The sequence below is a fragment of the Paramacrobiotus metropolitanus genome, unplaced genomic scaffold, assembly GCF_019649055.1.
Source record: "Paramacrobiotus metropolitanus isolate TYO unplaced genomic scaffold, Prichtersi_v1.0 Parri_scaffold0000202, whole genome shotgun sequence".
Lineage (NCBI taxonomy): Eukaryota > Metazoa > Tardigrada > Eutardigrada > Parachela > Macrobiotidae > Paramacrobiotus > Paramacrobiotus metropolitanus.
Genome location: NW_026570422.1, coordinates 75,315 through 93,847, shown reverse-complemented (window position 1 = coordinate 93,847; position 18,533 = coordinate 75,315). Strand labels below are relative to the sequence as shown.

Below are 18,533 nucleotides of genomic sequence, written 5' to 3'. Positions count from 1 at the left end.
TTTATTTTTATTATGTTTTATTTATTGAGGAAACATTGCTGGATCACAGGCTCACAGCGTAATGAATGTATGTACTCGTATTAGCTGAAAATCGAACGCGGTACTAAAATCAGTGGTGGCCAAAATGAATGGTGGCCGAAATAAATGGTGGCCAAAATGAATGGTGGCCAAAATGATAGGGCGCCTGCGGTTTGACTGTAAAAATAACTGCTAGAATTACTCTGCCACTTTTCGTGCTGCTGTAATTTAACTTACAGGTCAATCACCGTTTGCCGGTGTTTGCCTTTTTCACAATCACTATCTCTAGCTGCTGATTCCGGCTACCGCTTGCGGCTTACCTTTATCGAGCTGCTGAAGGTCGTTACGTAAAAATTACTCTGCTGCACTTTGCGTGCTGCCGTAATTTTAACTTACAGGTCAATCACCGTTTGCCGGTGTTTGCCTTTTTCACTCACAACTATCTCTGGCTGCTGATTCCGGCTACCGCTTGCGGCTTGCCTTTATCGAGCTGCTGGAGATCGTTATCTCACCTGGCCACTGACAGTGGCTCAGTGCTTACTATCTGATTAGTCTGCAGGCCAGGCACACTGACACTGCCGACTACACTTTATTCACCGCGGTTACTGCTTTGCGCAGACAACCCGGAAATTACCAACCAAAACACCACTCAATTCACGCAGTCGACCTTTGAGGTTTCGACTGGTTTCCTACGGTCCAAATTAAATAAATTTAATTTAATTGGCGAGGAAGCTCACCAGTGAGGAAGCTCACAAATTGCGAGGAAGCTCGCTAAAATAACTAAGTTAGGCCAGATCAGGAACGCTGACCCCTTCGGCGCACCTTTGCGGTTCGGCGCCTTTCTGTACGGACCACTTTACCAATAAATTACTACCAAACTTTCCACCAATAATTTTCTGTTACATCGGGAAAATTAAAAGACACCGGTGGGCGCCATGTCGTGTATAAGCGTTCACACCGATTAAGGTTCCATGAACAATCTTTACTCTTCCACGCTGTAATGCTCAATCGGTAGGCAACTCTCATCTCAAACTGTAACAGATAAACTATGGCGGAAATAGGTCGAACGAATCAGGAACATGAGATCTCAGGAATCCCTAAGCAGGAACGGTCTAACCACAACTTCCGGTCGCAAGTCCTGTGAGGATCGGCAAGAGCTAGGACGGTTGTGTCGCGAGCAAACCTGTATACTAAGCGATAATCCGGGAACGACTATGCACTTCCGTAGGAACAAGTATTGCTGCCTCTTTAATCCAATACACACCACAGTTCACAACGCTAGGAAATCGTAATTAGAAAACAGTCTCAGGAGTCAAGTCTCAGACCACTGATCCGTGACTGCTGCCGATATTAGTGACAACCAGGACTTATATAGACTTTGCGTTATGACATCATATACACCGCTAGTAAAAGAGAACAGCAAATCACAGTAGGGATTGACTAGATTATCCGTTATGTTGCAGATGGAAGGCGGACAGTCAGCATCTGTACGTACGTCCCGGCGTGTGATCCTACTCCCACACGTCACCTGTGCGGGCCGCACACTTCCGGGCAATAAGCCATTTATATACTTTGCCCACATTACGCGCATACTACTCTATATTTCGAAATTGGAATCGTATTTCGTAGGAGAAAATTATTGTATTGTACATGGTTTTTTTAAACTCAGTGATACCGTGCAAACAGTGATTGCAATTTAGAGTAGCGTGAATTAGTAAAACCTATAGGTGCCTAAACTTTCGCAGTCCGGGGATTGTAAATACTACTCTGTACTAGCATTAAAAATACTTGAAGAGTACTGTACTGTAATTGCCGTACTTGAATACTTTTTCATTTTTATTGAGATTGGCGACATTACACAGCCACCGGTTTCCTGTAAAAGCAAAAGCTATTTGTTCTTATTCTATTTATCTGCCTCAGCCGACTACGGAAATAGGTGGCTTAATCATACATTAAATACTTGTTGCGATGTTTTGCAAATCGTTTGGAGTTTTTGATGAGTGCGGCGTTCCGTTTTCAGTGCGATCCTTTTGCGGTCATTCAAATGATCGCACAAAGGGCACCAAATACGGAAAACCAACCTTCAAGAGTCATTATTAGCCAATTCAGTGCAAAAAAAACACCGTACAAAGTAGTCGCTACCCGTTATCGCTTAAAAATTGAAATCTGAGGAAAGTCAACAAAATTAACACTACGTAACGGAATTCATATTACTGCCGTTAAATGAATGCCTTTCAACGGTTAACGTTAAGAGCTTTTGCTTTTTATTCCAGCAGCTTCTGTCGGCTGTTGATTTCGGGCTAAACCTGTTATTCTGCGTTATCGATCAACGACGTCTGGTAAAAGCTTTCGCTAGATATTTCTTTACCTACCATACTACAGGATGATGACCTCCACACCACGGTAGCGCGAATCCCTCCGATCAAAAAGCGATAACGCCTGGATTGTGGACGGTTTAGTCCTGCTCCCGTTCTAATTGACATAATCGTTCCCTGCTCTATACTGTACGGTACTGGAAGTAGCTGTATTTAGTTTCAGTAATAGCGATGGAAAGACCACATCGACACATGCCGCGGAAAATGGCACAGGATACGCAATTGAAGGCAACCTTACCATTAAACACCAGCAGTTATGTGACTTTAAAATCTACTTGTGTCAAAACCATCTACTCTTTAGCAGAATTCAAACATTCTTAGTAGCAAATATAGCTCGGAGAAAAACTGGTCGAATGTAAACAACCACTGTATACACTGGGATACAATGCGGAAGAACAGCTTACTCGACATATTCTACAGTTCTAATATAATTTTTGTGCATGCCCTTCCACAATGAGCCGTTATTTTTACGCACCGTTATTTTTACTACTCAGAGTTTAGGTACCTTGCGGAATGCATTTCAAGAAACACTTTATGAGCGGTCAGAAGCGGCAGCGACCCTGTCACAAATTATATTGCAGAAAAGTCTGCCATTTCTGCAAGCGGGACGAAAACTGGCAATGAGCTGCCTTGCCAGCTAGCGCGCACTAGTCAGAAGCATCGTAAGATTTAAGAACAAACTGAACTTTGTAGAGTTTTGGCGAACCTTTTTCGGACAGTGGCAATGCGGTAACGATTCTTCAATTCGGTGTAGAAAGATTGTTTTATAATGCGCTGGAGCGTAGCTCGAGGATGTAAATGTATTCTATCACTGGGAGCTGCCAATTACAATATTGACTCACCGATGTCGTATTCTAAACCGTTGTTTTGAAAACAACGAGGAAATGGATTACAGGAAAATTGTCCAGATCAGCTGCACGGAGGACCTATGTAACCGTCTGCAATTTAATAGCTCTACTGCTGCCAATGTCTTTACCAGTCCTGCGTACAAACTGAATATCCCGGTGGTATGAATGTTCCGATCAGGCTGTATCGAACGCTGATCTCCCTTACGTGAAGCATGTTACAAAAGGTGAGCTATCCCCGCGAAGCGGAAGAACCACGACTGCATTTTTGCAGTCCGTTGCGAATGTTCTACTGTGCCCGAGTTTGCCCTGACCGGTACGAAAACTGTGTTAATATTTTTACTCCGTGGATGCGCCAGAGGCTACTTAGGCATGCGTAACCCGAGCCAACTACACAAACCTGGCACTGGTCAACCAGTTCTTGGTGATACGAGGCTTACGACACCTTAGCAATGCTGACCCGATAGGGTAACCCGCTTGGGCAGAGACATCTATCCAAGAGAACACGGGGTGCCGGATGTTTCCGAAATGCAAGAAACGACGCACCCTTTCCGACAAACATCAACCACCATGGGAAGCCAAACGAAAGTTTGTGCAGTCTGTTCTTCAGATGCTGCTTAGTGCTCATCAGTCTAGACACTCATTGTAGCAAATATGATAATATCGACTGGAGAAAAACTGGTTGAATGTAAACAACCACTGCGTTCCTGGGGAAACACAATTTGAAGGACAGTCAACACTGCGCAGTGCGGCACCATCCACGTAACATTCTGCATCTTAGAATTTCGCATCCATTTTGGGGGCCTTTTCTCCGATGACCCGTTACTTTTATGCACCTACTCGTAACGTAGAAACACGCTAAAGACCACAATATCTCTGTTGACAATATTAAGTTCCGTCACCAATTTCCCTGTTCGGTGTCGAAAGGCTGCTTGTATAATGCTTTAAACGTTGCTCACGAATTCGAGCCTGTTTCTTTTACTGGAGCTGGCAACTGCGACATTGATTCACCCAGGCTGTATTCCAAAATACTGTCTACAACGCAAGGAAGGATGAAATGGGCGACACAAAGATTGTCCAGATCACGAATGACGTATCTGTGCACCGAAGATCTCTGCAATGGTCTGCAATTTAGCAGCTTTATCCTGATCGGCATTGCGGACCAACTGAATAGCACCTTGACCTTAAACTGGAAAGATCTTATCGGGCGCGGATTTTCTTGACGTAACACTAATGGTAAGGTTTGTAACTGTCGGACGACTAAGGTCACCAAAGTATTTTGCTGCTATCCAGAATGGCTCCATTGCCATCAGACTAATGGTAAGACGAAGCGATGAACGCAACTCAAAAAGTTGAAACACAAGTTGGACAGGACAGATTTACAAGGCAAAATGCCGTGCTGCAAAGTTCGACGGTATTTTTACGGCGGATAGCATGTTCGACAGAGGGGACAAGGCTACACAACCGAATGCCGGTCCGTTTTGGATAAAGCCTACAATACCAAATAATCCTGGGTTTGATGCTATTCGTAGACTACGAGGAGGGCTTAGTTCGGTTTGTGCAAGTGGCACCCCGTGCAAAGAAACACCCATTTGAAGAAGGTCACTACAGATATGTGTCATTTTGCCATCAGCTTGCGAAGCGGTTTACGGAGGCTGATAAAAAAATAACGAAAGATGAAATTTGCTATGTGTTAAGTCATGAAACTACAGTCGAAAACATGCTCTCCGCTTTAAAAGAGTAACCAGAACTATTGCACTGCAACATGAGCACCTTCAAAGTGATTGAGTTAAAGTCAAACTTGCGAAGCACACGGACCAAGCTGCGTTGAATAGCTTATCCAGCTCGCCATAAGCACTACCCTGGCCTGAGCTGTGGCTTCAGAAAAGGCCTTTTTGACGGCAGAAAATGTGAAAAGTCGGATTTTAGCAACTTTGTGACTAGTCAATCAGGCTTGGCGACATGTCTCCTAGTAGTGGCCCACGCGATACGAGGCTGTTTTTCTTCTGCTGCTGCAACGGGCTTTTGGGCCTTTGGCCCTCTTTTCAAAGGGAATGTAAAATTCGGCTGGCACAAGCTTCATTTACCGAATTGTCGTTAAGATTTTGAATAATTCCTAGACCAAGCTTGTCGCCGACTTCGAAGCGGAAACTTCCGTTTGCAGGGCGGAAAAGCCTGAGATCTGGGATCTGTAATCATCACAGCCGGCAATCGTGCCTTCGTAAATTATGGCATTTGCCCCTGGTACATTAATTTTATCATTTACTCACCGTGCATTCGCACGACAGTTATGCGGTGCAGAGGCCCTGCTGGACAGAAGAGAGTTTGCCCTCACTGAGATGGATACTATGTTTATTTTACTCCCGTGGATGAGCAGGGGCTATTTCCGCATACGAATTTGAGACAAATACATCAGCATGTAATGATCACGCAGTTCTTGGTCACGCGAGACTTACGAGCCCTTTCGCGGTAGTACCTCAACTGGGAAGGGAAGAGTGGACAGTCTTGCAGATAGCTGGGAGTAAAAGAAGTAAAATCCGCTTGTTCGCCGTCGATGACCCAACAAACGACCACATGAAAACGCTTCAAGTCAAACAGAATACGAGCAGGCGCAGATTTGCAGTCCGTGGACTAATTTAGTTGAGTAACTTTTCAAGAGACCAAAAAGCGTTTCGCTTTTTGCAGTGATACATACCCGGACTATGCATATTATTCAAGCATAATCCCATACAAGGAATTTGATGATCCTCAATCATGACCAAATTACCCGGCGAGGCTAAATCGAATCCAGAAGATCAGCCACATATTATCACGGAGACAAAATTTGCCAAAATTCCCGTAATCTTCTAAACGTGATAAACAAGCAAGGTCATACACAGAATTATTTCCTCTTTCGTAATGATTTGCAGTGATCAAGCCCTCTTAAGGAACTCCAGAAAAATAAGAACAACTCTTTAACGACAGAACCAAACAACTGTATAGCTAGGTACCGCATCATCTGTGCGCGAGGTCAAAACTGCTCACAATCAACAATAATAACTTTATATAGGGGCGCTTTGGTACAACCCCAAAGTCCCCACACATGGCTTTCTTCCAACCACATTATCATATAATCTAAACTGTGCTATCCGAAGCCGTTCAATGATTTCGCGGGTATCGAACGGTCGTCTTTTCACGGGACTGCCTTAATTAACGTTTCTAAAAATTGCATGGGCTGATGGGCGTACGAAATCGAATGAAGAAGGATGCGGCTGGAGTAACGGAACATACTCCTTGCTTTACTCAGTTAGCAACAGCTAATTATTGTGCAGTTGCGTGGTGATTGGTATGACAAATTAAGTATTATTCTCGTACTGCATCGTGAACGCTCAGGTTATTTACAAAGTAACAGGCGCTAATGTGCACGATGCAGTCACAGCTATTAAAAACCATCGTGACCTATAATGCTTAGTCACATTAATGACCAAATAAGCTGCTTTAGGCTGTGATTACCAATTTACTACATAGTTTACGTGAACGGGGCAGGCTTTTCCTTGTTTTAAAAACTAATCACCCTATTCTGACTGGCAGTGACTGCAAAGAGCTACGCAGAACTGTCGGCAGTCTGATCCGCTTCTAGGTGGAACATAAGTTTAATTAAATCCAATCCCAAAAATGGTACATGAATTGGTGGCAATACGTCTTCCACAATGATTGCTTTAAATCGATGGCGTATAATATGTCGTGCGTTTTGTCCCGTGTCCTGGCTTCAGAGCTTCATCTGCCAAGCGCAGCCATGACTAAATTATGCGAATGGTCACAAAACAAAAAACATGAGGATGTCGCAGGGTTACAGGTGCGCGATATACAGACCGCTACAAATAATTTAGCTGAGGTGAACAACTTTTATTAATTCATATTTATCGTTAATCTCAAATAATAGCTATCAGGATAATCTTGAACAGGAAGTGTGCTGGCCATTTTTTACACTACATCGTTTTCCACCGCGGATGTAATATCCGGTGACCTTTTGTAAAATTCTGGTTATTGTGAGATTTTCTTGCGTCACTAGAGCTGTTTTCGATGTGATTTCTGCAACTGTTACGTTTTGAAAGTACTTTGCGTTGGCAGTCGCTTATGAAAACTAACGGTCGTGAATTAGAAACAATTCGAAAATATTGAAACTGTTTTTGTAATATAAAAAAATATTGTACTTTTGGCTCGGTTCGCACAAAGCGACCTTCCTGTTAGATGCGAATGCGATTATGTATTGTACTTATAGACACATCTGAGCTAAGGAGAATATCATCTTTTAGGCTGCGCTGTGTGGAACTGTTACAGCGCACATCGGTTCGGATCGAGCCTCTGGGCGGTAAATCGTTATGCTGAATCGAACATCCCAAAGTAATTGATGCTACTAATGTTGTGCAAGATTCCCGTTAAGAGATGTGCTGTGTACTGCAGTTATTTTGGCTTGGCTATGTTGGGCTACTTCGCGGTTGTGCAGTGTCGGGTGCGTACAAAATTTGGCATTGATCACATAAATTTAAGTTTTAAAGTTAGGAAAATACTAAGGAAAGTGATCTTGTAACAGACTAAGGTGTTTTCCTCTGCTGTACTTTCTTTCGTCTTTTTGGTGCTCATTAACCTCTGCATAAGTCGGTCTACCAACCAAAAGGAAAATAAACAGTATCATTTCCAAACAAATCACCAGTTTAGTTAGTAGAAATGATAATTAACAGAGTCGCTGTTTGTGTTGCAGCTAAGCAAACGGTGCCTTTTGGTCCAACCGGCGGAATCAACGCCACAAATGGGAACCGGTTAGCGGTGAACTTCATCGTCAACTTCAACCTAACCGGTTACGCGGAGAACTCCACTATTTCCACTGCCGTCCAAGACCGGGCCAAGAGCTGCAAATTGGACGATCTTCCACTGTATTCAAAAGTTGTTGACATCAACATAAATAATGACAGTCAACGGCTCCTTACTTATGCCTGACCGTATAGTCCGGACGACGTGGAATTTTTGCTGGATTATGGCGGAAAGCGCTGACCAGCGACCGACAAAAGCGTATCGACTGCATCAACAGTGCCATGCAGGCCATTTATCAAGGGTTGTCTCTGCAGATTCTGAACGTCACCGCCATACTGAACATGGCCGTGCAGGATACAACACGGGACTGGATGGTGCGGCGCATAACGAAAAGTATGCAGCTTCTGGCCCACTACAGGCAAGTTAATTTGAGCTCCATTGACCGACGATTCCCTCTCGCCCAAAATGTAACGAGCCAGAGTGAACTGATGGCGCTCAGTGCGAACTTGACGGTGGGAAGCCTCACGGACCTGACGCACGTGTTGGCAGGGTGCGCTAACTACACCGCATTTTACGCATCCTCGTCGGTATTCCTTGACCGTAATAATGGCACAGCGGCATTTGCGTGGGTCGTCATACGAGCGTTGCGCATCTGCTGTGATAATCTGTTTGTTGACACGTCGGTAGCGGATTTACCTGCAGATCATCTACAATACAACAGTGGCGCAAGCGGCGCAGAACCTGACCACCAAATGGACGAAAGATGTGGAAGGCATGTTTTTGCGCTGCTTCATCTGAGGCTTGGTTACCGATGGATGGTTGCGACAGATTCAGGATTTTGTCCAGCTAATAGCCAAGAACTACTCGGTCGGCAGTGACCTTTGGGCCTATCACACACCGTCGGAGCCGCCCATGAGCTCATGTACGAATTTCCAATTTTCTGGCAGCTCTTATTTATCGATAATTTTTCCGCATTCGTTTGGCAATTTATACGTTCTTTCAAGTATTTATCTGAAACTCTTTTAACGGTTTTGATTTGCAGCGGTGGTTATTTTATCGCTTGCCATTAATACATCCGGAATTAATATCGATGACCTTATGACGACACTGCGTTACCAAAACCTTCTGCAGAATATCTCCCTAAATTTCATCAACGCAAGGCACATTCTGTGGCTGTATGGTGACTAGACCACAAGTACAGTAGAAATATGCCTCGTTCTAGCAGCGATGGCTGTAATGGTGCATGGATGTAAGTCTTACAAAAAACATGCAGTTTTAACGCAAGTTTGTTATATTATGCAGAAAATCCTGTGGATGCCAGCCATTACGAGGCAGCCCTAGCGTCCACTCTCACTGGCATTTTAAACTTTCTTGCTGTCCTCGGCGTCACCGCGTATTTCGTCCGTCAGCTACGCAAGTCGGAGCGTTACCAGCCAGCTGCCTGTTCCTAAAGAACTGGAACCTGACGATGATTTTGATAACACCTATATTGGATCGGCGGCAGAAAGACTCGTACAACGAAGAGTACAGAAAAAGAACAGGATAGCACTATAGCCCCGGACGTATTTGTCAAAAAGTGTGCGCTAGTCCCATGGTCCACCTACAGACAACAGTGCATAGTACATAATATGTACGGAACCAGTGTTATTTTATGCATCATGTATATGTAAAACAGATATTCATGTGGCCTCCGAATGGTTTTCAGCAGTTTGGTCAATTGTTGATCCTCTGCAGTTATCAGCTACGTTTCTTGTAGGTACTCAATCCAGTTCAGCAACAAGATCCAGCCACGTTATCGTGAAACACTCACGGACGTCATGAATCTACTGCTATCCCGCCGGATTTGGAAATCCCGATCAGCGTAGTTAAACGATGATATTACGAAAGATCAACAACGTGCCGTTGCAGTGGCATGCCTAACCCAGCCTGTTGCATTCTTGAGAGTTGCCCGGTCCAGTATTACGTTCGAACTCTGTCCCGACTGATGGTTAGACATGGAAGCGTGAACGCGAAGGCGAAAAACCAGCGCCCAGACTGAGAGAACATACTGCATTCGCTAACTCTCAAATCGATTATGGCATGCGCAAATAGCAGCAGCCGGCAAAGAGGTCAAAAACAAGGACAAGCACATAAGGACGAAACGTGGCACGACATGTCGTACGGTCGATCCTGACGGCTACTGCAAAAAGCTGCCGATGAAAGAAGCTGCGTTCTTCATCGAAGCTTGCAAAAATCTAAATTCGCCTTTTTCGTTAGTTGCGGTGCGAAAGTTTCGATAGATCTCGCACCGTACCTTTTGTGAACCAAAACCGCAGTGCGTTTTGCGACAGTTATGCGTTGTTAAGCAGTTAAAATCGGCGTACAAATCCATTTCATTTTTAAGTGAGGCGTTTTTGCGTGGCTTGGATTTCAATAAGATAAGTTTCGATTGAAGATTGCGAAATATAGCAAACATAATTATTATTTTTGCTATCCACGAGCATGTTTGTACTGTAACTGCGAACAAAACAGTACTGAAGACGTACAAAATGGAAATGAAGAAATTATAATATTTAAATAAAATCGAAGCTATAAACGCTGTGCTGCACAATTATGCATTAGATTATAGAGATGCCACGCTTACAGCAGACAATAATTATGTATCGTCATGACCTTATCACTAGGCGACACATAGTGCCCATTTTCTCACCACTGCAGTAACGCTGTTTGTCAGATTCCCTTGCAGGGATGCGAATGCGAAAACCCCAAAGACATATCACCGTAAATAAGTGCCTACTGTGATAGCTTAGTGAACCTTTTCTTACAAGTTTTATTCAACATTTTTGCCAACAGCACTGTCTGTTACTTTGCAAGGAATTTATTTTTATGTGTACATTTTACTGAACCCGGTTTCCACCATTTTTTTGGGAATTTTTTGTTTAACGATAAAGGGCAAAAACGAGTTTTATAGATTATGATATTGCTATAGTAGTGTGCGAACTACGGCTTGGCTCAGCTGGTCAAAATTTAGCTTTTGTCTTGAGAGAAATATCATACTTTATATCGTGTCTCTATCGTGTTATATGAACGGCAATGACGTTTGCGGAGGGCGTGTAGGCGGTTTACTGTATGCTGTCAAGTCCATCGTTAAAAAGTCGCGAACTGTTAGTCGTCCTTGCACAAAATATCGGTCGATACGGAATGGCAGAGTACTGGAAAAGCTAAATAAGCAGCTATTAAAAGCGGATTAGATACAGTGTGTATACCGGTACCTAACTTTCTGGGTATGCAATGGAAGAATCTCCGTCCTACACAGTTACGCAAGTTATGCCCGCCAGCCTTTTCGATGATAACCAGAAGCCGAATGATCTTCTGTTCACACTAAGTGCGTATGCTGTTTTGTTTTTCCTCGGAATCGTCATTCATCTTCAGTAAATTATCGATCTTTTCCGTTTGGCAGAAGAGCAAAAGCAGCCTCTTATCGGCGTTGGAACAAATGATCCCAAAAAGTCAGATGATTCGAACTCCAGTTTAGTGAGGAACCTTTTTCGTGCGAATTTATCGCGCTGCAGACAGCAGTACGTAGTTTAACTGTGTTACTTGGTCACATTTCAGAAAAGCAAGTCAAAACACAGAACATTCAAGTCCAACCGGATGATCTGGGAATCCAGATCGGGAAGCAACAGCATTTCCCTGCATTAGGTGAGTAGGTACTGTTGCAAACAGACACTTAAGAGTAAATTTTTTTCTGTCACCGATTTATCGCTTTGAAGTCCTCAAAAAGATTTTGTGTCAGAACAAAACTTATGAGTACACATGTGAAAAAACTAGCGTAGCGCGTAGACCAAGCGGTATTGAGTAAAGCTGAGCAAGCTCGTTTTATAGTGCGACGAAAGTGCAAGTCAGCTTAACCTTTAAAATTGTGATAACCTCGCCAATTGGCTACACGATCCGACGGAAACGGAATAATGTGTTGTTCCTAATTATACTGTACGCAGTAACTGATTTTGCACTGCCTTTTCTTAGGGACACCGCGACCGTTTGATCCAAATTTTATCGGGCCCGTGAAGCTAAGGTAATACACCTGTTCCGTTGTCCATTACATCAAGCGGCAACATGCACCGATTGTTTTTCTCGTATAGGCGATTAACTGATCCGATTGTGCTGGGGATATTTGGCGCTTGCTTGATTGCTTGGTTGGCCATCATCGGCTACGGTACATTCCGTCGTACGTTCGACAATGTGGAACTGACTAATCTGTCGCAACTTCCTTAACAGCGCTAGCGAATGGTGACATTAAACGACTGATGAATCCAGCGGACAGTTTGGGGTTCGTGTGCGGACTGGATCTCATGGAGTAAGGAGCTGTTGATAAGTGTGTCCTGACAATGGCCAACAAACCTATTTTACAGGAGCATGCCATTCTTGTTTTATTTCGATCTGACGCAGTGCGTGGGTGTAGCTGCTCTGATAACCGGATGCCTTACTACTGCGGTATGCAAATAGTCTAGAAACATTTGTAGTTAAAGGAGAAACTGTCCATGCAGTCAGTCATTTACCGTGCGTATACGACGACCACAATCAAAATACTGTGCTTCGCAGGTTTGCGTTCCAATGTGTCCAAACTCCAGCTTCTCCTTTATGGAATTATCTACGAGTTCCGATGACCTTGATACCAGTCGGTTGATCTGTAGCTACGAAGTGAACAAAACGAATATCCGAGACTTTCGTGTAGGTAATGAGAAATACAAGGCTTAGTAGTTTGATTTGAACATGAAGTACAATGGACCGCAAAGTTTTGACTGCTATAATAAATAAACGGAAAGGTCAAATGCGTTGTTTTGGCTTAAGCTGAAAACCAAGAATAACGACTTTAGGCGTGGGGTCAATGATTAAGCAGGTGATTATTAATACTTTTTAGTTGGTAATTTACCTACAGTGCTATTGTGGTATAATGGTAATTTATCTACAGTACCTTGTTGGTGCTGCCAATACGGTTTCAGCCTTCAAGCATTGGTACTTGTGGTTGTTCACCTTTTTTTGCGGTCCAGTGTGCCCGCATACTTGTAGCTTATTACTTGCATATTGTTATATCCAGTGCCGCTCTACGAACTACTATGCGTTCTTCTAGGATGTGACTGCACTGGTGACCTCGCAGCAATGCGCTGCTTATTACTTCCCTAGTGGAGCCATCGGAGGCCGGTGCTTCCCGGGTCTGGGCATGTATAACAACGGCACATTTTTCAACATCTTTGACACAAAGATCCCGCGTATTCCGCCCGTCTTCGTTACCGTCAATAGCAACACGACATCCACGTCGCCTACAACACCAACCAATACTACCAGTGCTACCACGCTGAGTTCGGCAGCGGCAACTGTGACGACCACTGTCACGCATACCACCAGCAATCTTACAAGTAGTACTGCAGCGTCCACCGATACAACCACGGTAGACGCCAGTGGACGCGGCCTCAATGTCACCGGATTGGACAATAAGACCATCACGGCGGACGACGCCCATAATGGTTCCCGGTGGTTAATGGAGTACATGAAGACGGAAGCGTTCATGGCCAATATTACCAAAGATTTAGCCGGCACATCGTGGATCATTCTTTTGTAAGTTTTGCCCACAAAGAAGTGTTCTTTTTAGTCCACACTGGACTAAATTTTTCAGGTTTTGTTTTGTGGGAGCACTTTTTTGTTTCACGTGGGTACTGGCGATGCGCTGGCTGGCGCTGTGGTTGGTGTGGTTTGCAATGGCGACCATTTCGGCGCTGATGCTCTATGGTAAGTTGTGAAAAGGTTTTCCTTCACAAAACATTACATTTTTACTTCGTTTCATGGCTTTTATAGTACTCTATGTCCTTGTAGGAGTTTATTACTGCTTTTCGACTTATGGTTTGATTATGGAAGCCTTTGAAAAAGCAGAAGGTACTCCGTTCTTGGGTGAAATTATTCGTTTTATTACAACCGTCATTTTTTATCATCAGGAAAGTCTGTGACGGGGCTCACGAACTATTTTGATCTGACGCTGTACTTGACTAACCAAGACTTTTGGCTAACACTTGGTGAGATGGATCTCTTAACTTTCAGTTGAAAGCAAACCGGAAGTGGCTGTTATTTAATACGTTTGTTCTGAATAGGTTTATTGCTATGTGGAATGATCGTGCTTCTGTTTTTAGCTAACGCTTGCCATTCGCAGTCGCATCCGGACCGCCGTGGCGCTCATGCAAGAAGCATCCAAGTATGCACACTGTTTACAAAGGCCACAATCTGTCATAATGTAAGCTAAACGTCTATCAGAGCAGTTAGCGCTGTCAAGTCCACAGTCCTCTTCCCGATTGCCCCCTTTATCGTGGAGACGGGACTTCTGGCGCTGGGAATCTACGTAGCACTGTATGTACGTACAAATTTTGTAATCTTATGAGGCCGGTACTGAGCAAGTGGGTTTGAGTGTAGTAATTTGATGAGCACACAACAACTCACGGGAACCGTTACTAAGTCAAATGACGACACAACGGAGGGATTTCGGGCCAACGATACGTGCGATCCAAACGTGAGTAATTCTAAATACCTATCGTAATTAGCCGATTTACACAGCGTAACGGGTAAAATACAAAGGACTTTATTTCAAACCCACACTTCAACACGTGTTAAAAAGCAATTAGGAAAACCAAAGCTCATTAAACATATCAGCTTTCTCAACGGTGCCCAAGACAGAAGCCGCATTGCCCCGCTGTATCTCTAATGACAGTCGTCGCCGCCCCGCTGTATCTCTGATGACAGTCGTTGTCGTAGAAATCGGGTAAATAAATACTGCCGTGAAAATTTCCGTGTCTTCTAGACATTTAAAACACAACTGAAAGAACACCCCAAAATAGCTGCTGAGTGTCAAGTGCAGAAGCTGGGAATATCGGGGTTCGTCTAACGGAATTACACAAACGATGCTGGATCTCGTTTAAGCTGGCACGTACTGTTTGCAGCGGTCTGATAACACTCCAGCTGTACAATATCGCCATGATTTTCTGGACCATCTTCTTCACAATGGCACTGTGTGATTTGGTCTTGTCTGGGACGTTTGCTACGTATTACTGGACGTGGGATAAAGCCCACAATATACCGCGCTGGGTTCTACGCGATTCCTTGTGGCGAACAAGTAGGTGCGTTTTCGGTAGATCAGGAAAGGTCAAAAGGCAAAAATCGAGTAATGCCATTGATTGGCTGCTTTTTAGATACCATTTGGGATCCATCGCGTTTGGCGCCCTGCTGGTTACTATCTTCCGATTGATTCGTGTTATTTTCGACTTCTTTGGAAGGCTTTTTAAACGGCTGAGTTCGCAGACGGCTGCTTACGTTCTCAGGTACCCAGTACTCTTTTTCCAGCATAATGCTGTGACATCGTGTGTGCTCAATCAGAGAACATTAACGACTAGGTTTCTGCAGAGCGTTTTCTTGTTGCGTCTTCATTTTTGAGACCTTCATCAAATTTATCAATCGCAACGCCTATAATATGGTGAGGAAGTTCTGTCACAGTAATTACTGGATTTGGCTGGAAATGTTCCTTATTCTCTGTTAACTGCAGATTGCCATTTACGGAAAAGGCTTTTATCCATCCGCTAAATCAGCGTTTTATCTCATCGCTCGAAACACGTTAAGGTAATAATTAAAATAGTATTTTGATTACATAAACTTCAACAGCACCAGCCGCCGCAACTCGTTTGTATTTTTAGAGTCCTTGCGATCAACAGCGTTACGTCATTTTTGCTTTTTCTGGGGAAGTTAACCATTGTCGGCGTAAATGGTAACGGCTTGCTCGTAACTCGTGCTGCCTGCTTTTACAATGATACTGTTTCACTTCTTTGTTAAATTCAGGAGCGACCTCGTATTATATCTTTTCTGGCTGGGTGCCCGGCATGGATCCAATCGAGCCTGCGATTAACTACACATGGCTGCCGACAATTGTATGGTACCCTTTCTAACATTTTGATTGTGACCTTTGCGTAACGGAGTTTTTTTCAGGCTGTGTGTCTCGGAACGTACTTCATCGCCAACGAAATTTTTCAGGTTTTTGAAACCGCGGTGGACACCATGTTCTTGTGTTTCCGTAAGTGGTTCAACAAATTGTCTATGTCGCTGCTAATATTCACTGGTTATGGATCGGTCAGTATACTAGGCGTACTGGTTTTAAGCTAAACCGGGGCTTAGTTTTCAGCATACTTCGGAAACAATAAGCGTGGGGTTTTGTTGCTGCATCTGTTTAAGACGAATTAATTTTTAAAAATATGTTATTGCAGTGGAAGATCTGGAGCAAAATGACGGTACACCCGAACGCCCGTACTCGATGCCGGTCAGGCTTATGGAGATTCTGACGCCACGTGCGAAGAAGGAGATCACACCAACGCCAAGACCGGGTGTGCCTCCGTACGTTGAGGACAAGAAAATGCCGACGATCGAAGATCCCCGGACACGATTTCTACGAGAAAAGCATTCCTTTAAAGAGTAATGCGATCTCAGTTTACGGTGAATGTTGTTTGCTGGAATAGGCAATGTTTACGGTTATTGAAAGCTTGTGTACAGCACTTTACAAAAACTATTTTTAATAATTATTTTACTGTAAATTACACTATACTGTTTATTAAGATGCATGGATTTGAGAAGCAAAGTGTGAAATGCTGTTAGAGTTCTAACTTATTGGTTCAGATTTTGGTTTTTTTGCGGTTAAGTTTTCTTGCTATCATTCACAGTTTTTCTCACTCTACGAACATTTTGGCCGATATAAAAACTAAACAATAATTAATTATATCAGTTTTATTGTAAATTATAATGCAGTGTTATTACCCAAATTCGCAAACATTTTTTGCAAAAGAGGACACATAGTTACAGGATAAAGCGTATTTTATAAAAAATTAAAACGCATTCTCGCAAATCCCACAGGAAGTATGACTGCTAACCTCCATGTTTAACAGCTAACATTTACAATCAGAACAGCCATCGCATCGAAAGAAACAGGCTTCTCTGGTGATCAGTATGGGGTACGGAAATTTAATTGTCTCACTGGACATGGAATTTCTCCTATAATTTTTCTGCGTCTGTATTTGGACGTGCAATGCCGTGGTAGGGGCGTAGCTGTGGTTGCGGTAACGTCGCGTTGATTCGGCTGCAAAACACTGCAGCGAGGCTCCTCCTTAAGTACAGAGTATTGTGCGAATGCAAGCCGAATGCGGTTCCGGGAGCGGTAAAGTACTTGACAGGAAAGTGTCACTAAGCAACTGCAGTCAAATAATTTTATTCACCTGCGCGATGAATAAGGTCGCAGGTGCATTGGGATTTACCCCACTTGCTAGCCGTATGGCGTATTACTTACCTTTTCAGTTTAAGAAGTTTTTCGCAGTGCTCTTTTGCCACATGTTCTGTTTTTGCCCTTCCGAATCAATATTTTCTGCTTTTAATTATGTTTTAACGCTAACCATAAGTTTAACGTTATACAAGCAGTGTACGCTTTGATTTGCAGCAGAATATTGCTGGAGAATGACTGAGAATGAGAGTTATTTCCATTAATATAACCACGCGATTTTTTTTTCATACCCTGTGTTGTACTCACTACATGGTTACATCTCCTCGACTGCAAGTAAGCTAAAAAAAGCTGGGATGTTCTTGTTTCTTGTATTTTTTGCATATTCGTTTGTTACAAACGAATATGCAAAAAATACAAGAAACAAAAACATCCCAGCTTTTTTTACTCGATTTCTATCATCACCATTTTCATCCAGAAGCTATCTCGCCCCACGCTTGCGGATCGCGGTTGTGTTCATTTTGTTGCTCGTTCAGTATCCGACACGCTCGCAGGAAGCGTGCCCTTGCTCGAGCTCTGCCAGGCTTGCTGGTAGTTCGTGTGATGGATTGAGTTTTCGTAGGAGATGGCGGGTTTTATGAGGATCGTCCGCAGGTTTTCTTCGTTTGTATCTTTTGGTATAAGCTTCTTGAGATCCATCCTGTTATTAAAACGATGTGTGCGCTAGTAATAATAGTTATTACGAGCCGGATGTATGCAAGACAGCAGAGAAACTAATCCGATTTTTAGTGATGCTGCGGGCATTTGAACTTTTATTTTGCTTTGCACAGCTGCAGACATTGATTACCTGCTTAACACTTTGAGGTCACTTCAGGTTTGACTGGACCGTGATATTAGGCATTAGCATTAGCAGTATACAGTCTGTACTTGGGATGAAATCCGGAGCTGTTCTGTGCACTAACAGCCGCACGTTACAAGCAAAAGGTCTGAATCACTGAAACACGCTTCTAGAGAAGCCCTTCTCACAAAAGTTTTACTCCCGTTGTACCCGTTGTACGAGCTTATTGTGAGGCAAACGTTTGTTGAGCCGAGCAGCCACTTGCTTTAGTAGTGCTGTACTCTGTATAACTGGAAAAAAATCGAATACAGTGATGCTTTTTTTACTCTTTCTACTTTCTCCCAGATTCGGCAGTAAGTTATAGTGCAAATGCATCTCTTCTTTGCTTTTGAAGA

The 18,533-nt window shown here is 43.5% G+C and overlaps 2 protein-coding genes across 11 annotated transcripts; both read left to right on the top strand.

The window, feature by feature from the left end:
• The first annotated feature begins 6,658 nt into the window (after positions 1–6,658).
• LOC129600905 (uncharacterized) lies at positions 6,659–10,534 on the top strand. Of its 4 annotated transcripts, none has more exons than XR_008692175.1 (7): positions 6,659–7,073; positions 7,534–7,621; positions 7,682–7,730; positions 7,980–8,896; positions 9,072–9,204; positions 9,332–9,659; positions 9,786–10,534. XR_008692175.1 is itself a non-coding variant. In XM_055499574.1 (7 exons), exons 4-6 carry the CDS (start codon positions 8,311–8,313, stop codon positions 9,573–9,575), a joined length of 963 nt encoding a protein of 320 aa, XP_055355549.1. In that variant the 5' UTR covers positions 6,659–7,073; positions 7,534–7,621; positions 7,682–7,730; positions 7,980–8,310; the 3' UTR covers positions 9,576–9,605; positions 9,786–10,534. The 4 variants fall into 4 exon arrangements, 1 of the variants encoding a protein (XP_055355549.1); XR_008692177.1 differs by having other exon boundaries at positions 7,980–8,951; positions 9,072–9,224; XM_055499574.1 differs by having other exon boundaries at positions 9,332–9,605.
• Positions 10,535–10,771: 237 nt separating this feature from the next.
• On the top strand, positions 10,772–15,642 carry LOC129600893 (choline transporter-like 2). 7 transcript variants are annotated; one of them, XM_055499534.1, is made up of 19 exons: positions 10,772–11,393; positions 11,469–11,537; positions 11,624–11,710; positions 12,035–12,083; positions 12,151–12,224; positions 12,287–12,365; positions 12,421–12,502; positions 12,611–12,739; positions 13,140–13,624; positions 13,683–13,795; positions 13,880–13,939; positions 13,999–14,076; positions 14,152–14,252; positions 14,317–14,404; positions 14,468–14,926; positions 14,992–15,164; positions 15,241–15,369; positions 15,442–15,521; positions 15,591–15,642. In XM_055499534.1, the coding sequence occupies exons 1-14, from the start codon at positions 11,300–11,302 to the stop codon at positions 14,398–14,400; spliced, it is 1,584 nt and encodes a 527-aa protein (XP_055355509.1). In that variant the 5' UTR covers positions 10,772–11,299; the 3' UTR covers positions 14,401–14,404; positions 14,468–14,926; positions 14,992–15,164; positions 15,241–15,369; positions 15,442–15,521; positions 15,591–15,642. The 7 variants fall into 7 exon arrangements, with proteins under 7 accessions (XP_055355509.1, XP_055355505.1, XP_055355511.1 ...); XM_055499530.1 differs by having other exon boundaries at positions 11,469–11,558; XM_055499536.1 differs by having other exon boundaries at positions 11,469–11,558; positions 14,312–14,404.
• Positions 15,643–18,533: the final 2,891 nt, after the last annotated feature.